This window comes from Anser cygnoides, unplaced genomic scaffold, assembly GCF_040182565.1.
Source record: "Anser cygnoides isolate HZ-2024a breed goose unplaced genomic scaffold, Taihu_goose_T2T_genome scaffold_43_1, whole genome shotgun sequence".
Lineage (NCBI taxonomy): Eukaryota > Metazoa > Chordata > Aves > Anseriformes > Anatidae > Anser > Anser cygnoides.
Genome location: NW_027103067.1, coordinates 451456 through 473632, shown reverse-complemented (window position 1 = coordinate 473632; position 22177 = coordinate 451456). Strand labels below are relative to the sequence as shown.

General features: G+C 65.1%; 2 protein-coding genes across 2 annotated transcripts; one reads left to right on the top strand and one right to left on the bottom strand.

The window, feature by feature from the left end:
* Nucleotides 1-26: 26 nt before the first annotated feature.
* LOC136789205 (EGF-containing fibulin-like extracellular matrix protein 2) lies at nt 27-10902 on the top strand. The gene is made up of 13 exons (XM_066989182.1): nt 27-30; nt 1276-1316; nt 2839-2983; nt 3369-3445; nt 3817-3865; nt 4389-4624; nt 5566-5683; nt 6132-6248; nt 6886-7005; nt 7738-7854; nt 8491-8622; nt 8862-9037; nt 10200-10902. Exons 1-13 carry the CDS (start codon nt 27-29, stop codon nt 10425-10427), a joined length of 1560 nt encoding a protein of 519 aa, XP_066845283.1. The 3' UTR covers nt 10428-10902.
* A 1429-nt stretch (nt 10903-12331) lies between these two features.
* On the bottom strand, nt 12332-20915 carry LOC136789260 (zinc finger protein-like 1). Its single transcript, XM_066989292.1, is given in 9 exon segments — nt 12332-12705; nt 13164-13272; nt 14743-14824; nt 15785-15927; nt 15930-15974; nt 18910-18950; nt 18952-19019; nt 19111-19226; nt 20763-20915. Coding segments are annotated over 8 exon segments (759 nt in total). The 5' UTR covers nt 19213-19226; nt 20763-20915; the 3' UTR covers nt 12332-12536.
* Between the last annotated feature and the right edge of the window lie 1262 nt (nt 20916-22177).

Sequence of the window (22177 nt, the reverse complement as noted above, 5' to 3'; positions counted from 1 at the left end):
CGGATTGAAGGGGGGACCCCAAAATCATGGGTGGGGGGCAACTGGGAGCACTGGGAGGGAACTGGGAGAACTGGGAGGGGTTGGGAGAGGGCCCAGCGTGCACCCACACACACTCCAGCCCCCCCCCCCCCCCAATTTTGAGGGCCCAAAACTGCCCTTTTCAGCCCCAAACCCTGTTTTGAAGTCAGTCTCATTTTGGGGTTAAAAGCCTTTTTTGGGGGGGGTCTCTTTTATTAATCCCCCTTCCTGTGCTGCAGGCCTCAAAAGTCTCCTTTTTCAGACAAAATCCCCAGTTTTCAGGGCCCAAGTCTGCCTTTTTCAGACCCCAAAACCATTTTGAGGTCAGAAAACCTAATTTCAGTCTGAGTCTCATTTTGGGGTTAAAAAGACTTACTTTAGGGTCCCTTTTATTAATTCCCCTGTTTAAGGGCCCAAAGCGTCGCTGCAGACCTTAAAATCTCCTTTTCAGTCAAAATCCCCATTTTTCAGGGCCCAAAACTGCCCTTTTCAGCCCCAAACCCCATTTTGAGGTCAGAAAGGCTCATTTTAGAGAGTCAGATTCTCATGTTGGGGTTAAAAAGCCTCGTTTTAGGGACCCTAAAAAAATAATCCCCCCCGTTTAAGGGCTCAAAGCCTTGCTGCAGGCCTTAAAAGTCTCTTTTTTCAGTCAAAATCCCCAATTTTCAGGGCCCAAGTCTGCCTTTTTCAGACCCCAAAACCATTTTGAGGTCAGAAAACCTAATTTCAGTCTGAGTCTCATTTTGGGGTTAAAAAGACTTACTTTAGGGTCCCTTTTATTAATTCCCCTGTTTAAGGGCCCAAAGCGTCACTGCAGACCGTAAAAATCTCCTTTTTCAGTCAAAATCCCCAATTTTCAGGGCCCAAAACTGCCTTTTCCAGCCCCAAACCCCATTTTGAGGTCAGAAAGCCTCATTTTAAAGAGTTTGAGTCCTATTTTGGGGTTAAAAAACCTTTTTTTAGGGTCTCTTTTATTAATCCCCTCCCTGTTTAAGGACCCAAAGCCTCGCTGTAGGCCTTAAAAGTCTCATTTTTCAGTGAAAATCCCCATGTTTCAGGGCCCAAATCTGCCCTTTTCAGCCCCAAACCCTGTTTTGAGGTCAGAAAGGCTCATTTTAGAGAGTCGGATTCTCATGTTGGGGTTAAAAAGCCTTGTTTTAGGGACCCTAAAAAAAATAATCTCCCCTGTTTTAGGGCCCAAAGCCTTGCTGCAGGCCGTAAGAGTCTCCTTTTTCAGTCAAAATCCCCAATTTTCAGGGCCCAAATCCACGCTTTTCAGCCACAAACCCCGTTTTGAGGTAAGAGAGCCTTATTTTGAAGAGTTTGTGTTTCATTTTGGCGTGAAAAGCCGCCTTTTAGGGTCCCTTTTATTGGTCCCCCTCATCCCTCCCCATTTAAGGGCCCAAAGCCTCACTGCAGGCCTTAAAAATAAAAATAAAAATAATCTCATTTTTCAGTCCAAATCCCCGATTTTCAGGGCCCAAATCTGCCCTTTTCAGCCCCAAACCCCATTTTGAGGTCAGAAAGTCTCATTTTGGGATGAAAAAGCCTCGTTTTAGGGTCCCTTTTACTAATCCCCCCATTTAAGGGCCCGTAGCCTGGCTGCATGCCATAAAAATCTCCCGCTTCAGTCAAAATCCCGAAACTTCACGGCCCAAAGCACCATTTCGGGACTTGAAACCCTTCTTTCCTCCCCATTTTGAGGCCCAAAACCCCATTTTGAGGCCTCAGCACTTCCTGTCAGGACCCAAAGCCTCATTTTTACATCCAAAACCACAATTTTCAGGGCCCAAATCCTCCCTTTTTCACTCAAAAGCCACATTTCGGGGCTTGAGGCCCCGTTTTGGGACCTAAAACCTCTTTTATTTCATGGAAAAGCCCCATTTTGGGGGCCAAAGGCTCCTTTTTTCATTGAAAAAAACATTTCAGGGAATCGAGGCCTCATTTCGGGGCCTAAAACCTCTTTTTTTCACTCAAAAGTCCCTTTTTTTGGGTCTCAAAGCCTCATTTCAGGGCCTAAAACCTCATTTTTCCACTGAAAAGTCCCATTTTGGGGGCTGGAGGCTTTATTTTGGGGCCTAAAACCTCATTTTTTTCACTCAAAAGCCCCATTTGGGGGCTCGAGGTCCCATTTTTTGGTCCTAAAACCTCATTTTTCAGTCAAAAATCCCCATTTTGGGGCTTGAGGCCCCATTTTGGGGCCTAAAACCTATGTTTTTAATTCAAAAATGCCCCAGATACTGGGGGGGGGGTCCAGATATTGGGGGGGGGGGGTGTCTAGATATTGAGGAGGGGGTCCCAAATACTGGGGAGGTCCCAAATATTGGGGGGAATTCCCAAATAACGGGGGGGGGGTCCCAACTATTGGGGTGGGGTCCCAGATATTGGGGGTGGGGGGGTCCCAGGTACAGGGGGGATCCCAAATATTGCGGGGGGGCAAATATTGGGGGGGGTCCCAAATATTGGGGGCCAAAATATTGGGGGTGGGGTCCCAAATATTGGGAGGGGGGTCCCAAATATTGGGGGTGGGGGCCCAAATATTGGGGGGGCAAATATTGGAGGTGGGAGCCCAAATATTGGGGGTGGGGGCCCAAATATTGGGGGTGAGGGCCCAAATATTGGGGGTGGGGGCCAAAATATTGGAGGTGGGGTCCCAAATATTGGGGGGGTCCCAAATATTGGGGGGGCAAAATGGGGGGGGGGGGGGCGCTCCCAGGCCCCGTTTCCTATGGGGGGGGGGGTCACAAGGGGCCTGCCCCAGCCGTTTTATTTGGGGGGGGGGGGGGGCCCCGAGGCCGATTTTGGGGGGGTGTGGCCCAGAGGGCTGGGGGCGTGGCCTCCCCCTGGGGGCGTGGCCTCCCCTGTGGGCGTGGCCTCCCCTGGGGGCGTGGCCTCCCCCTTGGGGGCGTGGCCACCCCGCGGCTCCCCGCGCGCTTTTTCCCGCGGGGGGGGGGCGCGGAGCGGGGTGAGTGGGGCCGGGGGGGGCGCGGGGGGGGGGGGGGAGGGCACAAAATGGGGGGGGGGTCCGGGGGTCCCCAGCCCCTTCCCGCTCCCTTCCGGGTCCGTCCCCCCTCCTTCCCCACCCCCCTCCATCCCGTCCACGTTGGCCGAAGTTTGTCCCCCCCTCCCAAAAACTCCCCCCCCCCGCATGGATTTTTTTTTTGGGGGGGGGGGGCTATAATTTGTGCCCCCCCCCTCAAAGTCCTGCATGGTTTATGGGGGTCGGGGGGGCGGTTAAAGGGGGGGGGGGGTGTCATTTAAAGGGGGGGGGTCATTTAAAGGGGGGGGGTCATTTACAGGGGGGTCCTGGGGGGTCGCGGTGCCCCCCCCCAACGTGGTGCCCCCCGCAGCGCCATGGGGCCCCTGGGCTGCCTCCTGCTCGCCCTGCTGGCGGCCGCCGCCCCCGCAGCTGGAGGAGGACTACGCGGTGCGGGGGGGGGGGGATATGGGGGGGTGTTATGGGGTGGGGGGGCACGGGGGGGGGCTATGGGGCCGCGGGGGGTCTTTATGGGGGTGGGGGGGGGCATTGGGGGGCTCTATGGGGCCGGGGGGGGATTTAATGGGTATGGGAGGGATTGGGGGGTCTCTATAGGGATGGGGGGGGGGCATGGGGGGCTCTATAGGGATGGGGGGCTCTATGGGGCTGGGGGGGCTCTATGGGACGGGGGGACAGAATGGGGGGCTGTATGGGGAAGGGGGGTCTCTAAGGGGGATGGGGGGGCATGGGGGGGGTCATGGGGGGGCCGGGGGGCCCTGAGGGGGGGGGCACATGGGGACACCGCCCCCCTCCCCCCCCAGGAGTGCATGGACGGCTACGAGTGGGACCCCGAGACCGAGCACTGCAAAGGTGGGGGGGGGGGCAGATCTGGGGGGGGGGGTCCCAGGTATTGGGGGGAGTCCCAAACATTGGGGGGGGTCCCCAGATTTTTTGAAGGGGGGGCAGATGTTGGAGGGGGTTCCAGATTTTTGGGGGGGGGGGTCCCAAATATCGGGGGGTCCCCAGTTTTTTCGGAGGGGGGGCAGATGTTGGGGGGGGGGGTCTCAGATTTTGGGGGTGGGTCCCAAATTTTTGGGGGGGGGGTGTCCCAGTTTTTTTGGAGGGGGGGCAGATGTTGGGGGGGGTCCTAGGCTTTGGGGGGTGTCCCAAATACTGGGGGGGGGGGGTCACAGGTTTTGGAGGGGGGCCCAGATTTTTTGGGGGGGTCACAAATATTGGGGGGGTCCCAAATATTGGGGAGGGGGTCCCAGGTTTCGGGGGGGCCTCCCAAGTTTTTGGGGGGGGGGGGCCTAGATTTTTTTGGGGGGGCTCTCCCAGATATCTGGGGTCCCCCCCTCCCCCTGACCCCCCGTGCCCCCCCCCCCCCCCCCAGACGTGGACGAGTGCCGGGCGCGCCCCCCGTGCCCGGGGGCCCTGCGGTGCCTGAACCACTTCGGGGGCTTCCTCTGCCTCCCGCCCGGCGCCGCCCTCATCACCGCGGCCCCGCCCCTCTCCCCGCCCCCTCCCTTCGCCCCGCCCCCTCCCCTCGCCCCGCCCCTCGCCGTGGCCCCGCCCCACGGCGGCCGCTGCCCCCCGGCTACGGCCCCGCCCCCGACGGCACCTGCCAAGGTGAGGGGCGGGGCTTAAAGGGAGGGGGCGGGGCTAAGGGGGTGGGTGGGGCTAAGGGGTGGGCGGGGCTAAGGGGGTGGGCGGGGCTAAGGGAGGTGGGCGGGGCCAAGGGAGGGGGCAAACGGTTGGGGCGGGGCTAAGGGAGGGCGTGGCTACGGGGGTGGGCGGGGCTATGGGTGGGCGGGGCTAAGGGACCAGGGCAAGGGGTGAGGGCGGGGCTAAGGGAGGGGGCGTGGCTAAGGGAGGGGCGGGGCTAAGGGCTGGGTTGGGAGGGGCTAAGGGCTTGGGGGCGGGGCTATGGATTTGTGGGCGGGGCTAAGGGCTGGGGAGGGGGTTAAAAACAGGGGCGGGGCCTGGAGGGGGCTCAGGATGGGGGGGTTGGGGGGATTTGGGGGCGGATTTGGGATTTGGGGGGGTCTTTGGGTCTGGGGGGTCTTTGGGGGGTCTTTGGGGTTTGTGGGGGCTGGGGGGGGATTTGGGGGGCTTTGGGTTTGGGGGGGCTCTGGGGGGCTTTGGGATTGGGGGGTTCTTTGGTATTGGGGGGCTGGGGGGTCTTTGGGGGGGGGCTTTGGGATGTGGGGGGGCTTGGGGGGCTTTGGGATTGGGGGGGCTTTGGGGTTGGGGGGCTGGGGGCATCTTTGGGATTTGGGGGGGTCTTTGGGTTTGGGGGGATTGGGGGGTCTTTGAGATGGGGGGTCTTAGATTGGGGGGCATTGGGGGGGCTTTGGGATTGGGGGGGCTTTGGTTTTGGGGGGCGGTGGGGGTCTTTGGGGGGGTCTTTGGGATTTGGGTGGGGCTTTGGGGGGGCTTTGGGATTGGGGGGCTCTTTGGGGTTGGGGGGCTGGGGGCATCTTTGGGATTTGGGGGGGGGGTCTTTGGGGGTTCAGGGGGGTCTTTGGGGGTTCGGGGGGGTGACAAGGTGCCCCCCCCCCCCCCCCCAGATGTGGACGAGTGCCTGGGCCCCCCCCCCTGCCGGCCCAGCCAGGACTGCGTCAACGTCCCGGGGGGTTCGAGTGCCGCTGCCCCCCGGGTACCGCAACGTGCGCACCGAGTGCGTCGGTCAGTGGGGGGGCTGGGGGGGGGCTATGGGGTGATGGGGGGGGGTATGGGGGGGGGGCTATGGTGTCAGTGGGGGGGTATGGGGGGGCTATGGGGTGATGGGGGGTATGGGGGGGGCTATGGTGTCAGTGGGGGGTATGGGGGGGCTATGGGGTGGTTGGGGGGGCTATGGGGTCGTGGGGGGCTATGGGGGGGTTATGGGGTCAGTGGGGAGGCTAAGGGGGGTTATGGGGTCAGTGGGGGGCCTATGGGGTCGTGGGGGGGTTATGGGAGGGCTATGGGGTGATTGGGGGTGGCTATGGGGGCTTATGTGGGGGTTATGGGGTGCGGGCTTGTATGGAAATGGGGTGTTGTGGGGCAGCCATGGGGCAGTTATGGGGCAGCCATGGGGCAGCCATGGGGCAGCCGTGGGGCGCCGTGGGGCCGTGCTGACGGCGCTGTGGGGCAGACGAGGACGAGTGCCGCCTGCGGTTCTGCCAGCACGCCTGCGCCAACTCCCCCGGCTCCTTCTCCTGCCGCTGCCACCCCGGCTTCCGCCTGGCCCCCAACAACCGCTCCTGCCTCGGTCTGCGCCCCCCCGGGAACCCCCCCGATCCCTGGGACCCCCCCCCGGGACCCCCCCCCCCCGATTCCTGGGACCCCCCCCGGGACCTCCCCCCATTACCGGGACCCCCCCCAATTCCTTGGACCCCCCCAGTGACCCCCCACAATTCCTGGGACCTCCACCCCCCAATTCCTGCCCCCTCCCCAGTGACCCCCCCAATTCCTCGCTCCCCCAGTGACCCCCCCCCGATTCCTGACCCCCCTCCCCCCAGTGACCGCCCACAATTCCAGGGACCCCCACCCCCCGGACCCCCTCCCCCAAAAAGTGGGACTCCCCCCCCCTTGGCCCCCATCACTCCCCCCCCCCCCGAGTTCTTGGACCCCCCCCCCAGTGTCCCCCCATTTCTGGGACCCCCCATTGCCAGGCCCCCCATTACTGCTCCCCCCGCAGTATTGAGCCCCCCCCCCCCCATTTCCAATCTCCCCCCATTACTGTGCCCCCCATTTCCCACCCCCCCACCAAAGTACCCCCCATTTCAGTGCCCCCCCCCCCCATTTACAGCTCCCATTCCGGGTGGGGGAGGTTCCCATGGGGGGGGGGGGGTGTCCCTGGGTGCCCCCCCCCCCGTAACCCCGCCCCTCGTGCCCCCCCCCCCCAGACGTGGACGAGTGCTCGATGGGCGCCCGCTGCGCCCAGCGCTGCCTCAACACCTTCGGCTCCTTCCGCTGCCGCTGCCGGCCCGGCTTCGCCCTCAGCGCCGACGGGCTGGGCTGTGACGGTAGGGCACGCCCCCCGGGTGGCCACGCCCCCTGGCCACGCCCCCTTCCCATTAACCACGCCCCTTCCCTTTAACCACGCCCCCTTTTCTTTAACCACGCCCCTTCCCTGTAACCACGCCCCCCCTGCACATCTCCCCCTTCCCCCCGACCCCTGAGGGCTGGGGCTGGGCGGGGAGGCCACGCCCCCCACCCCAAAGGCCACGCCCACTTTTCCTCGAGCCACGCCCCTTCCCACTAAACCACGCCCCCTCTCTCTGGCCACGCCCCCTCTTTTAGGCCGCGCCCCAGCCTGTGCCCCCCCCACCCCTCTCCATCCACATGGGCGGGGTGAGGCCACGCCCCCTCCTCCAGGCCACGCCCCTTTCTCTAGACCACGCCCCCTCTCAAGGCCACGCCCCCACCCAAACCACGCCCCCTTCGTTTTACAGCTGGCCCCGCCCCTGCCCCCAGCCCCGCCCCCGGTGCCCCGCCATGGCTCCCGCCCTCCCGGGCCACGCCCCTTGTCAGGCCACGCCCTCTCCACCGAGGCCCCGCCCCTCCAAGCCCCGCCCCCTCGCTAAGGCCACGCCCCTGGCTCCCCGCCCCAGCCCCACCCTGACCCCTCCCAGCCTCACCCCCGTGGCCACGCCCCCATTGACCACGCCCCTCCTTGGCCACGCCCCCTGTGGCCACGCCCCCCGTGACCACGCCCCCTTTCTGGCCCCGCCCCCCGTCTCTGGCCCCGCCCCCAGACGTGGACGAGTGCCGCCTGGGCCTGGCCAGGTGCCAGCACCGCTGCCAGAACCGGGAGGGGGGTTCGGCTGCCTCTGCCCCCCGGGTACCGCCTGCGGGGGGGCGCCGCTGCCAGGGTAACGGGGGGGCAGGGGGGGGGGGGGGGGGGGTTGGGGGGGGGGGGTATGGGGGGGGGGGGGCTAAGGGGGGTTTGGGGGGGTTATGGGGGTAATGGGGGGATTTGGGGGAGGTTGGGGGGGGGTTATGGGGGTAATGGGGGGGGGGTTGGGGGGGGGGGGGGGGGTTATGGGGGTAATGGGGGGATTTGGGGGGGTTGGGGGGGGTTATGGGGGTAATGGGGGGGGGTTGGGGGGCTATGGGGGGTACAGGGGGTTATGGGGGGGTTGGGGGGATTTGGGGGGGTATGGGGGGATATGGGGGGGTCATTGGGGTTATGGGGGTGTATGGGAGTGCTGGGGGGGTACAGGGGGGTTATGGGGGGGGTTGGGGGGTCATGGGGGGGTCATGGGGGGGTCATGGGGGGGTTATGGGGGTGCAGGGGGGTGGGGGGGGGTAATGGGGGGGTCATATGGGGTATTGGGGGGGTTATGGGGGCTGTGGGGGCGTTTGTGGGAGAACGGGGGGCAGGGGGATGGGGGGGGCTCTGGGGCTGCTGGGGGGCAGCTGGGCCCCGCAGGAGCATTTTGGGGGGCTGGGGGCAGCGGGGGGGGGCAGCGGGGGTTTGGGGGGGTCCTGAGACACCCCCCCCCCAGACGTGGACGAGTGCGCCGAGGGCACCCACGGGTGCTCGGAGGCCCAGCGCTGCTTCAACACCTTCGGGGGGCACCGCTGCGAGCCCCGGCAGCCCTGCGCCCCCCCTACGTGCCCGTGCCCGGCAGGGACAGGTACGGACCCCCGCCCGGGACCACCCCGGGACCCCCCCGGCCCCAAATCCCCCCCAACCCCCACATACCCCCCCCGACCCCCCCAACCCCCCCTTACACCCCCAACCCCCCAAACCCCCCTACCCCCAAACCCCCCATTAACCCCCAAACCCCCATACCCCCCATTACCCCCCCAATTACCCCCCATAACCCCCCTTACCCCCCAAATCCCCCCATAACCCCCCCGTGCCCCCCCCCAGGACGTGCTCCTGCCCCGGGGGTCCCCGCCTGCTCCCTGCTCCCCCCCGGCTGCTGCTGCGCTCCGTGGCCCTGCCCAGCGCCCCCCGACCCCCGCCGGCCTCTTCCAGCTGCGGCGCCCCCCGGGCCCCCCGCACCCTGCGCCTCCGGGGGGGCCCCCGGGGCCTTCCTCCTGCGGGTACGGGGGGGCATGGGGGGGGGGGCATGGGGTTATGGGGTGGGGGGTTATGGGGGAGTTATTGGGTGGGGGGGTTATGGGGGTTATGGGGTTATGGGGGCTTATGGGGTTATGGGGGGGTTATAGGGTTATGGGGGCGTGAGGGGGGTTATGGGGGGGTTGTGGGGTGGGGGGGTTATGGGGGGGGTTATGGTGTTATTGGGGGGGGTTATGGGGTGGGGGGTTATGGGGTGGGGGGTTATGGGGTGGGGGGTTATGGGGGGGTTATGGGGGCGTATGGGGCAAGGGGGTTATAGGGTTATGGGGGGGTTATGGGGGAGTTATGGGGTGGGGGGGTTATGGGGGGCTATGGGGGGGTTATGGGGTGGGGGGGTATGGGGGGGTTATAGGTTTATGGGGGGGTGAGGGGGGGGGTTGTGGGGGGTTGTGGGGTGGGGGGGGGGTTAGGGGGGTTATGGGTGGATTATGGGGTTATGGGGGGGGTTTGGGTTACGGGGGGTTATAGGGTTATGGGGGGGTGAGGGGGGGATTGTGGGGGGGTTATGGGGGGTCATGGGGTTGTGGGGGGGTTATAGGGTGGGGGGAATGGGGCGGGTTATAGGGTTATGGGGGGGTTGTGGGGGGGTTATGGGGTGGAGAGGTAGGGAGGGGTTATGGGGGGGTTATAGGGGGGTATGGGGGTATGGGGGGTTATGGGGTGGGGGGGCTATGGGGGGTTGTGGGGGGGTTATGGGGGGGCTATGGGGGGTATGGGGGTATGGGGGGTTATGGGGTGGGGGGGCTATGGGGGGTTGTGGGGGGGGGGGTTATGGGGGGGTATGGGGGGTTGTGGGGTGGGGGGGTTATGGGAGGCTGGGGGGTTTAAAGGGGGGTTCTGGGGCAGTATGGGGGGTACGGAGGGGTACGGGGGGGGTTCTGGGGGGGGGTTCTGGGGCTGGGGGGTGTGGGGGGGGGTGAAGGGGTTATGGGGTGTATGGGGGGCTATGGGGCGGGGGGGGGGTGGGGTTATGGGGTGGGGGGGGGGCTCCGGGGGTTATGGGGGGGGCACGGGGGTTATGGGGGGGCACCGGGGGGTTATGGGGGGGGCACGGGGGGTTATGGGGGGGGGGGCACGGGGGGGTCCGTCCCGGGGGTGTCCTCCGGCGTCCCCCCCCCCCAGCAGGAGCTGTCCGGTGAGAGCGCGCTGCTGGAGCTGAGGCGGCCGCTGCGGGGCCCCCGGGAGCTGCGCCTGGAGCTGGAGCTGCGGGGGGGGGCGGGGCCGCCGCGAGGCCCCCGGGCGGCCGCTGGCGGTGCTGCGCCTGGCGGTGTACGTGGGGGAGCACCCCTTCTAGGGGCCACGGCGCCCCACGGCGCCCCACAGAGCCCTATAGAGCCCCACAGAGCCCCATAGAGCCCCATAGAGCCCCATAGAGCCCCATAGAGCCCCACAGAGCCCCAGAGAGCCCCATAGTGCCCTATAGAGCCCTATAGAGCCCCACAGAGCCCCACAGAGCCCCACAGAGCCCCAGAGAGCCCCATAGAGCCCCACAGAGCCCCACAGAGCCCCACGGCGCCCCATAGAGCCCCATAGCGCCCTATAGAGCCCCACAGAGCCCCACAGAGCCCCATAGAGCCCTATAGAGCCCCACAGAGCCCCACAGAGCCCCATAGAGCCCCATAGCGCCCCATAGAGCCCTATAGAGCCCTATAGAGCCCTACAGAGCCCCACAGAGCCCCATAGAGCCCTATAGAGCCCTATAGAGCCCTACAGAGCCCCACAGAGCCCCATAGAGCCCCATAGAGCCCTATAGAGCCCTATAGAGCCCCATAGAGTCCCACAGAGCCCCATAGAGCCCCATAGAGTCCCACAGAGCCCCATAGAGCCCTATAGAGCCCATAGAGCCCCATAGAGACCTATAGAGCCCCATAGAGCCCCATAGAGTCCCACAGAGCCCCATAGAGCCCCATAGAGCCCTATAGAGCCCCATAGAGTCCCACAGAGCCCCATAGAGCCCCATAGAGCCCCATAGCACTCCACAGCGCCCCATAGCTCTGCCCCATAGCGCCCCACAGCCCTGCCCCATAGCCCCCCCATAACCCCACAGCCCAGCCCCATAGCGCCCCACAGCCCCCCCCCCCCCGTGCCCCCCCCAGTGAGCGCCGAGGCCGGACCGAGGCGGGGACCCCAAAACACTGCGGGGGGGGCGAAACAGAGCTCGTGGTGCTGAGCTGGGTCCTGTGCTGGTGGGGACTGGGAGCACTGGGAGGGACTGGGAGGGGTCCGGGGGGGGACTGGGAGGGGTTCTGGGGGGCACTGGAAGGAACTGGGGGGCTACTGGGAGGAACAGGGAGCACCGGGAGAGGCTGGTGGGTGCGCTGGAAGGTTACTGGGAACACTGGGAGAGTACTGGGAGCACTGGGAGGAGGCTACAGGAATGGGGGAGGGGGTACTGGGATGATGCTGGGGAAACTGGGGGTTACTGGGAGGATACTGGGGTGCTGCAGCAATACGGGGGGGGGAACTGGGAGGAACTGGGGGTTACTGGGAAGATACCGGGGGGGAGCTACAGGAGCAGGGGGGCTACTGGAAGGAACTGGGAGCACTGGGAAGATACTGGGGGGGCTACAGGAACGGGGGGGGGGGGGCTACTGGGAGGGAGTCACTGGGATGCTACTGGGGGAGCACTGGGGGGGAACTGGGAGGAACTGGGAGTCACTGGGAAGATACTGGGGGGGTACAGGAACGGGGGGGCTACTGGGAGGAACTGGGGGACACTGGGACACTACTGGGGGAGCACTGGGGAGGAACTGGGAGGAACTGGGGGACACTGGGAAGATACTGGGGGGGGCTACAGGAGCGGGGGAGGGTCTACTGGGAGGAACTGGGGGACACTGGGATGCTGCTGGGGGAGCACTGGGGGAACTGGGAGGAACTGGGGGACACTGGGGGGGGTACAGGAACTGGGGGGGGGGCTACTGGGAGGAACTGGGAGCACTGAGAAGATACTGGGGGGGCTACAGGAACGGGGAACTACTGGGAGGAACTGGGGGACACTGGGATGCTACTGGGGGAGCACTGGGGGGAACTGGGAGTTACTGGGAGGAACTGGGAGTCACTGGGAAGATACTGGGGGGTACAGGAACGGGGGGCTACTGGGAGGAACTGGGAGTCACTGGGAAGATACTGGGGGGTACAGGAACGCGGGGGGCTACTGGGAGGAACCGGGGGACACTGGGATGCTGCTGGAGGGGTGCTGGGGGGAACTGGGAGTTACTGGGAGTCACTGGGAGGAACTGGGGGACACTGGGTGCACACTCCCTCCAATCACCCCGCGGGGGGGCCTTTATTTAACCGGGGACCCCCCCCACGGGGGGGGCGGGGCTTGGTCCGACGGGGGCGTGGCCTGTCCGGGGGGCGTGGCCTGTCCGGGGGCGTGGCCTGTCCCAGGAGGGGGCGTGGCCTGTCCCAGGAGGGGGCGGGGCCTGTCCCAGGAGGGGCGTGGCCTGCCCGGGGGCGGGGTCAGCGCCCCACCCGCAGCGGGGCCCCCCCCGGGGGGCTCCAGGGCCGGGTCCCCCCGCCGCCGCCCGCCCGAGCCGGGCGAGGAGGAGGAGGAGGCCGAGGAAGGCCACGGCCCCCCCAGCAGCAGCACCAGCGGGGGGGGGGGCGGGGGGGGGCGCGGAGCCGGCACCTGGGGGGGAGAAGGGGGAGGGGGTGGGGTTAGTGCCCCCCCCGCGTTAATTGCCCCGGGGAATTGGCCCCTAATTGCCCCCCCCCTTAATGGGGTTAACAACGGGGGGGGGGGGGGCTGCCCCACCGCGCCCCATAGCGGCCCCCCGCCCCCATAACCACCCCCCACCCCATAGCCAGCCCCACAGCCCCCCCCCACCCCCATACCCAACCCCCGCCCCATAACCACCCCCCCGCCCCACAGCCCCCCCCCACCCCCATACCCACCCCCCGCCCCATAACCAGCCCCACAGCCCCCCCCGCCCCATACCCCCCCCCCCCACCCCATATCCAGCCCCATAGCCCCCCCACCCCCATACCCACCCCCCCGGCCCCATAGTGGCCCCCCCCCTTCCCCATAACCACCCCCCCACCCCATACCCAGCCCCACAGCCCCCCCCGCCCCATACCCACCCCCACCTGAGGGCGGGGGGCAGCCAGGCGAGGGGGGCCGCCGCCGGTATTTGTCCTCGTCGCGGTCGGGGGGGCCCGGCTCTCGCGGCCCCCAGGGGCTTGCGGGGCCCCGAGCCTACAAAGGGGGCGTCGGGGGGGGCGGCCCCATAGCGGGAACCCCCAGCCCCATAGCGACCCCCCAAACCCCATAGCCCCCCAGCACTATAAGGGCCCCCCCAGCCCCAGAGCCCCCCCCACCCCATAGTGACCCCCCAAACCCCATAGCCCCCCCAGCCTCATAGCGGCCCCCCAGCCCCATAACGGCCCCCCCAGCCCCATAGTGACCCCCAAGACCCATAGCCCCCCCCCCCGGCCCCATAGAGCTCCCAAAGCCCCATAAGGGCTCCCCCGGCCCCATAGCACCCCCGGCCCCATAAGGGCCCCCCCAGCCCCATAACAGGACCCCCCAGCCCCATAACGACCCCCAAACCCCATAGCCCCCCCGGCTCCATAGCACCCCCAGCCCCATAAGGCCCCCCCACCCCATAGAGCCCCCCCGGCCCCACTCACCCGCGTGCAGGGTCAGGGCCCCCCCCCCATGTTGACGACGGCGTGGGCCGGGGGGGGGCTCGGGGGGCTCGGGGGCGGCCGGGGGGCTGGGGGGAGAGAGGGGGATGGGGGGGGGGTTGGGGGATTTGGGGGGGAGTTGGGGGGGATTTGGGGGGATTGGGGGGATTTGGGGGAAATTGGGGGAAATTGGGGATTTGGGGGGAAATTGGGGGCTTTGGGGGGGCTTTGGGGGGGCTTTGGGGGGATTTGAGGGATTTGGGGGGATTTTGGGGGAAATTGGGGGGATTTGGGGGCAATTTTGGGTGGGATTTGGGGTTTTGGGGGAGTAATAGGGAGGGATTTGGGGTTTGGGGGCAATTTGGGGGATTTGGGGGTAATTTGGGGGGATTTGGGGGTTTTGGGGGCAATTTTGGGTGGGATTTGGGATTTGGGAGGGGATTTGGGGGGCATTCGGGGGGATTTGGGGGAGATTTGGGGTGGGATTTGGGGTTTTGGGGGAGTAATAGGGAGGGATTTGGGGTTTGGGGGCAATTGGGGGGATTTGGGCGTTTGGGGGGATTTGGGGGAGGATTTAGGGGATTTGGGGGAGTAATGGGGTGGGATTGGGGGTTTTGGGGTGGGATTTGGGGTTTTTGGGGGTATTTGGGGACGATTTGGGGGACAATTTGGGGGATTTGGGAGAGTAACGGGGTGGGATTTGGGGTTGGGGGGGATTTGGGGGGGGGTGGGGGTTTTGGGGAGGATTTGGGGGGGTTGGAGGAGGAATGGGGTGGGGTTTGGGGAGGATTTGGGGGTCTCGGGGGAGGATTTGAGGATCCTGGGGGAGGATTTGGGGTTTTGGGGTGGGTTCCGGGGGCTCAGGGGAGAATTTGGGGTAGGATTTGGGGGTTGGGGTTTTTTGGGGGTGGGATTTGTTTTTTTCTGGAGTGGAATTTGGGGGTTTTGGGGTGGAATTCGGGGTTTTCGTGGGATTTGGGGAGGATCTGGGATTTTTTTTTTGGGGGGGGGGGGATTTGGGGGTTTGCCCCCGCCTCACCGCTGAAGCTGCCCCAGCTGCTCTCGGCCGCCTCCGTTTCGGGATCGGGCTCGGGGTCGGGGTCCGGGTCCACGCCTTCGATCTGGGGGGCAAAAATTGGGGGGGAGGTAAATGGGGGGTCCTAGGGGGTCTAAGAGGGGATTTGGGGTCATTTTGGGGGGATTTGGGGTCATTTTAGGATTGTTGGAGGGGTCCTGGGGGTCTAAGAGGGGATTTGGGGTCATTTTGGGGGGATTTGGGGTCATTTTGGGGTTGTTGGAGGGGTCCTGGGGGGTCTAAGAGGGGATTTGGGGGAAACTGGGGGGGGGGGGGGGGATTTCAGGGTCTTTTTGTGGGATTTGGGGTTTTGGGGGTCCTTTGGGGGCAGATTCGGGGTTGTTTTGGGGTACCTGGGGTCCTTTTGGGGTCATTTTGTGGGAATCTAGGGTCCTTTTGGGGGATTTGGGGCCATTCTGGGGTACTTGGGGTCCTTCTGGGGGCGTTTTGGGGGTTTTGGGGTCATTTTGTGGTCTTTGGGTGGAATTTGGGGAATTTTGGGGGAGATTTGGCGTCATCCTAGGGTAATTTTGGGGGATTTGGGGCCATTTTGGGGTCATTTTGTGGGATTTTGGGCCATTCTGGATGTATTTCGTGACATTCTGGGGTCATTTTGTGGTCTTTTTGGGTGGGATTTGGGGTCATTCTGCGGGATTTGGGGCCATTCTGTGGGTATTTGGGGTCACTTTGTGGTCGTTGGGTGGGATATGGGGCCCTTTGGGGGGATTTAGGGTCCTCTTGGGGTCATTTTTGGTTGTTTTGGGGTCATTTTGTGGTCTCTGGGTGGAATTTGGGGCCCTTTTGGGGGTATTTGGGATCCTTCTGGGGCCCTTTGGGGGTTTTGGGGGTCATTTTGTGGTCTTTTTGGGTGGGATTTGGGGCCATTCTGAGGGATTTGGGGCCATTTGGGGGTGGGATTCTGGGTGGGATTTGGGGCCATTTTGGGCTCATTTTTGGGCTATTTGGGGGGCGGGACACGAGGGGGGGCGGGGCATCGTCCACTCACCAATGGGAGGCCGAGGCCGGGGCGGGCCCAGGGGGCTTCGGCCAATCGGGCGCGGAGGGCGTGGGCCAGGGGGCCCTCGAGGTTGGGGGGGAAGAGCGGCCCCCGGCACGAGGGGCACCGGAACCCGGCGGGGGCCGTGCGGGGGGCAGCGCCCGGGCCCAGGCCGCCAGGCACGGCCAGTGGAACACGTCTGGGGGGGACGGGGGGGTCAAGGCCACGCCCCCTCGGGGGAGGAGCCCCAGAGAGCCCCGCCCCCAGAAAAGGCGGTTTCGGGGCTCCCCGCACCGAAAACGGCGGTTTCGGGGCTCCCCGGGGCCGCCCAAAAGGAGGTTTTCCGACCCAAAATGGTGGTTTCAGGGCTCCCCGCACCGAAAAGTGGGTGTTTTGGGGCTCCCCGCACCAAAAAACAAGTTTCGGTGCACCCCGCACTGAAAAACGGCAGTTTCGGGGCACCCCGCACCGAAAAACGGCGGCTTTGGGGCTCCCCGCACCGAAAAACGGCGGTTTTGGGGCTCCCCAGGGCCGCCCAAAGGGAGGTTTTCTGACCAAAAATGGCGGTTTCGGGGCTCCCTGCACTGAAAAACGGCGGTTTCGGGGCTCCCACACCGAAAAACGGCGGTTTCGGTGCACCCCGGGGCTGCCCAAAGGGAGGTTTTCTGACTGAAAATGGCGGTTTCGGGGCTCCCTGCACTGAAAAACGGTGGTTTTGGGGCTCCCTGCACTGAAAAACGGCGGTTTCGGGGCACCCTGGGGCTGCCCAAAGGGAGGTTTTCTGACCGAAAATGGCAGTTTCGGGGCTCCCCGCACCAAAAAACGGCGGTTTTAGGGCTCCCCGGGGCCACCCGAAGGGAGGTTTTCTGACCCAAAATGGTGGTTTCCAGGGCTCCCCACAGCAAAAAATGGCGGTTTCGGGGCACCCTGCACTGAAAAATGGCAGTTTCGGGGCACCCTGCACTGAAAAACGGCGGTTTCGGGGCTCCCTGCACCAAAAAACGGCAGTTTTGGGGCTCCCCAGGGCCACCCAAAGGGAGGTTTTCTGACCCGAAATGGTGGTTTCGGGGCTCCCCACACTGAAAAATGGCGGTTTTGGGGCTCCCCGCACCAAAAAACGGCAGTTTCAGGGCACCCTGGGGCTGCCCAAAGGGAGGTTTACAACCCAAAATGGTGGTTTCAGGGATCCCCACACCGAAAAATGGCAGTTTTGGGGCTCCCCACACCGAAAAACAAGTTTCGGGGCACCCTGCACCAAAAAACAACGGTTTCGGTGCACCCCGCACTGAAAAATGGCAGTTTTGGAGCACCCCGCACCAAAAAACGGCAGTTTCGGGGCTCCCAGGGCGACCCAAAGGGAGGTTTTCTGACCCGAAGTGGTGGTTTCGAGGACACCCCCCAAAAAAAGGGGTTTCAAGGCCCCCAGGGAGGTTTGCCAACCCAAAAAGGCGGTTTCAGGGCTCCCCGCACCAAAAAATGGCGGTTTGGGGGCTCCCCGCACCAAAAACCGGCAGTTTCGCAGCTCCCTGGGGCCGCCCAAAGGGAGGTTTTCCGACCCGAAATGGTGGTTTCGGGGCTCCCCGCACCGAAAACGGCGGTTTCGGGGCTCCCCGCACCGAAAAACGGCGGTTTTGGGGCTCCCCGCACCGAAAAACAATGGTTTCGGGGCTCCCCGGGGAGGTTTTCTGACCCAAAATGGTGGTTTCGAGGATACCCCCCCCCCCAAAAAAAAGGTGTTTCAAGGCCCCCCGGGAGATTTTAATACCCCAAAATGGTGGTTTCGAGGACACCCCCCCCAAAAAAAGGGGTTTCAAGCCCCCCCGGGAGGTTTTCTGCCCCAAAAAGGCGGTTTCGAGGATGCCCCCCTAAAAAAAAGCAGTTTCGAGACACCCCAGGGCTGCCCGAAAGGAGGTTTTCCAACCCAAAACGGTGCTTTTTAGGGTGCCCCCCCCAAAAATAGGGGTTTCGAGGTCCTCCCAGGGAGGTTTCAAGCCCCCCAGCCCCTCAAAAAGCCCCCGTGACCCCCAGCCCCTAAAGACTCCACTTTGAGCCCCCCAGCCCCCAAAAGAAGCCGTTTAAGGCCCCCTAACCCACCCCAAAAGCCCCTTTGACCCCCCAACCCCCCCAAAACCCCCCAACCCCCCCCAAAAGCCCCCGTGACCCCCCAGCCCCTAAAAACTCCACTTTGAGCTCCCCCAGCCCCCAAAAAAGCCCCTTTGAGCCCCCCAGCTCCCAAAGGAGCAGTTTAAGGCCCCATAACCCACCCCAAAAGCCCCTTTGACCCCCAAACCCCCCAAAAAGCCCCTGTGACCGCCCCCAACCCCCCAAATCCCCCCATGACCCCCAGCCCCTAAAAACTCCACTTTGAGCCCCCTCAGCCCCCATCAAAGCCCCTTTGAGCCCCCAGCCCCCAAAAGGAGCCGCTTAAGGCCCCCTAACCCGCCCCAAAAGCCCCTTTGACCCCCCCAACCCCCCAGAAAAACCCCGTGACCCCCCCCCCAAGCCCCCAAAACCCCCCCAACCCCCCCCAAAAAACCCCCGTGACCCCCAACCCCTAAAACCTCCACTTTGAGCCCCCCAGCCCCCAAAAGAAGCCCTTTTCACCCCCCCAACCCCTAAAAAGCCCCTTTAGCCCCCCCAGCCCCCCAAAAAGGAGTTTTGAGACCCCCAGCTCCCAAAAGGAGCCGTTTAAGGGCCCCTAACCCACCCCAAAAGCCCCTTTAAGCCCCCAACCCCCCAAAACCCCCCAACCCCCCCCAAAAAACCCTGTGACCCCCCAGCCCCTAAAAACTCCACTTTGAGCCCCCCGGCCCCCAAAAAAGCCCCTTTGAGCCCCCCAGCTCCCAAAAGAAGGCATTTAAGGCCCCCTAACCCACCCCAAAAGCCCCTTTGACCCCAACCCCCCCAAAAAAAACCCTGTGGCCCCCCAACCCCCAAAAAAAGCCCCTGTGACCCCCCAACCCCTAAAAACTCCACTTTGAGCCCCCCAGCCCCCAAAAAAGCCCCTTTGAGCCCCCCAACCCCCAAAAGGAGCCGTTTAAGGCCCCTAACCCGCCCCAAAAGCCCCTTTGACCCCCCGAGCCCCCAAATCCCCCCCCCGACCCCCCACCCCACAAATAGCCCCCCCCGCTCACCGTAGCAGATGAGCCGCACGGTGTCGCCCTGCGCCAGGGGCGGCGCAGAGCCGGCAGCTGGCCTCGTAGTCGCTGTCCTGCAGCCAGCGCAGGTAGGACTGCACCACGCACTGCTCCCGCCCCCAAAAAAAGAGTTTGTGGGGTCAGGGGGTCCGGGGGGTCGGGGGGGCCCCCCCGCACCCCGAAACCGCGGGGACCGACCTTGGGGTGGGCGGCCACCAGGCAGCTCTCGCAGACGTTGACGCGGTGCTCGAAGCAGAAGAGCGTCGTCACCTTGCGCTTGGGGCACTTGCACAGCCCCATGGCGGCTGGGGGGGCTGGGGGCGACGTCATCGGGGGCGTGACGTCATCAGGGGGCGTGACGTCATCGGGGTGATGGTGTCAGAGGGGGTCAAGGGGAGCCACACAGGGGGAGTTGGGGAGGGGTTTTGGGGTCTCGTTTTGGTGCTGGGCCTAAAAGGACCCCACAGGGAGCCCACAGAGACCCCCCCGCCCCCGACCCCATAGAGGCCCCACAACCCCCCCACTGCCCCCACAACCCCCCCCCACTGCCCCCACAACCCCCCCCCCCCCACTGCCCCCACAACTCCCCCCACTGCCCCCCAGAGACCCCGTAACCCCCCCCCGCCACCCCAAAGACCCCTCTGTCACCCCACGGAGACCCCCCTTACCCTGCAGGCGCCCCACAGAGATCCCACAAGGCCCCCGTCCGCCCCATAGGGCCCCACAGACCCCCTATCGCCCTATAGAGGCCCTATAAAGGCCCTATAAAGGCCCCATGGCCCCATAGTGGCCCCATAGTGGCCCCATAGTGGCCCCATAGTGGCCCCATAGTGGCCCCATAGTGGCCCCATAAGGGGCCCACAGAGACCCCAGAGGGCCCCCTGACCCCCAGGGACCCCCAGTGACTCCATAGGGGCCCCACAGAGGCCCCACACAGCCCCCATTCGCTCTATTGGGACCCCACAGACCCCGCTATCTCCCCATAGCGGCCCTATAAAGACCCCATAGGGATCCCACAAGGACCCCATAGCCCCCCCAACCCCCCCCATAGCCCCCCAGGCCCACGATCGCCCCATGGAGACCACAAAGCGCCCCCAAACGGCCCCCACCCGCCCCATAGAGGCCCTATAAAGACCCTACAAAGGCCCCATGACCCCATAGGGATCCCATAAGGACCCCCAACCCCCATAGCCCCCCAGAGACCCCAAACGGCCCCCACCCGCCCCACAGAGGCCCTATAAAGACCCTACAAAGGCCCCATGACCCCGTAGGAACCCCATAAGGACCCCATAGCCCCTCCCAACCCCCCAATAACCCCCACGGCCCCCATTCGCCTCATACAGGCCCTTTAAAGACCCTACAAAGGCCCCATGACCCCATAGGGGCCCCATAAGGACCCCGTAGGCCCCCCAACCCCCCCATAGCCCCCCAGAAACCCCAAACGGCCCCCATCTCGCCCCCATTCGCCCCATAGAGACCTTATAAAGGCCCTATGACCCCATAGGGGCCCCATAAAGACCCCGTAGCCCCTCCCAACCCCCCATAACCCCGCATAGCCCCCATAGTCCCCCAACGGCCCCCACTCGCCCCACAGAGGCCCTATAAAGACCCTACAAAGGCCCCATGACCCCGTAGGGACCCGTAGGGACCCCCAAGGACCCCGTAGGCCGCCCCAACCCCCAGAGACCCCCAGAGACCCCCCAGAGACCCCTCCCGGCCCCCACCCGCCCCACAGAGGCCCTACAGGCCCCGCTATCGCCCCACAGAGACCCCATAAGGGCCCCATAGGGCCCCCACAAGGACCCCATAGGGCCCCCCGGACCCCCGGAGCCCCCCTCGCCCCCCCTCACCGTTCCTATGGCGACGCGCTGCCCCGCTGGCACGGCGCTTCCGGGCCCGTCGCCGTGCGATGCCGTCACTTCCGCCGCTCCTCCCGGAAGCGCCCGCCCCGCAGCGCGGCGCCGCACCCAAGATGGCGCCGGGAGCCGCACCCAAGATGGCGGCGAGCGCCGCACCCAAGATGGCGGCGAGCGCCGCACCCAAGATGGCGCCGGGTGCCGCACCCAAGATGGCGGCGAGCGCCGCACCCAAGATGGCGCCGGGAGCCGCACCCAAGATGGCGCCGCGCGGCGGCCGTCGGCGGGCTCGGGGCATGGCCCTGCCCTTCCTGTTTGGTGGCGTCACTTCCGGCCGTTCGAAGGAGATGGCGGGAGACGGCGGCGGGCGGCGGTCGGGGGGTGAGGGGGAAACGGGGGGGCGGGGGGGATTTGGGGGGGCTATGGGTAAAATGGGGGGGCTATGGGGTAATGTGAGTGGGTTATGGGGTCATTGGGGGGCTGCGGGGCAATATGGGGGGCCTGTGGGGTCATTGGGGAGGTCATGGGGGGCCTATGGGGGGATTTGGGGTAAAATGGGGGGATTTGGGGGAATTGGGGGGCAATGGGGTAAAGTGGGGGGGGCTGTGGGGTAATATGGGGGGGTAATGGGATCAGTGGGGGGGCTATGGGGGGATTTGGGGTAAAATGCGGGGATTTGGGGGTATTGGGGGGCAATGGGGTAAAGTGGGGGGGGCTGTGGGGTAATATGGGGGGGTAATGGGATCAGTGGGGGGCTATGGGGGGATTTGGGGTAAAATGCGGGGGATTTGGGGGTATTGGGGGGCCAGGGGTAAAATGGGGAGGTTATGGGGGTTGGGGGGTATGGGGGGGCAATGGGGTCAAATGTGGGGGCTATGGGGTAATATTGGGGGGGCTGTGGCGGGCTATGGGGGGGCTATGGGGTAAAATAGGAGGGCTGGGGGATAATTGGGGGGGCTGGGGGGGGGAGTAATGGGGTGGGGTGGGGGGGGGGCTATGGGGGTTATGGGGTATTATGGGGGCCTTGGGGGGGCTGTGGGGGGGTAATGGGGGGCTATGGGGTAATATGGGGGGGGCTATGGGGGGGCTATGGGATAAAAGGGGGGGCTGGGGGGTAATTAGGGGGGCTGGGGGGTAATGGGGTGTTTTGGGGGGGCTATGGGGGAATTTGGGGGGGTTCTGGGGTAATGGGGGGCTCTGAGGCGGCGGGAGGGCGTTTTGGGGTCTGTGTCCCCCCCCCCCCCCATAAATGCGTCCCCCCCAGGCCGCCGCAGCTCAGGGCCCCCCCATGCGCCTCCCCCGGCGCCCCCCGGCACCCCGGTAAGTGGAGGGGGGGATTTTGGGGGGGGGGCAATGAGGAGGGGTATCCTGGCCCCCCCCCCCACCCATTTGGGGACCCCCCCCCATAA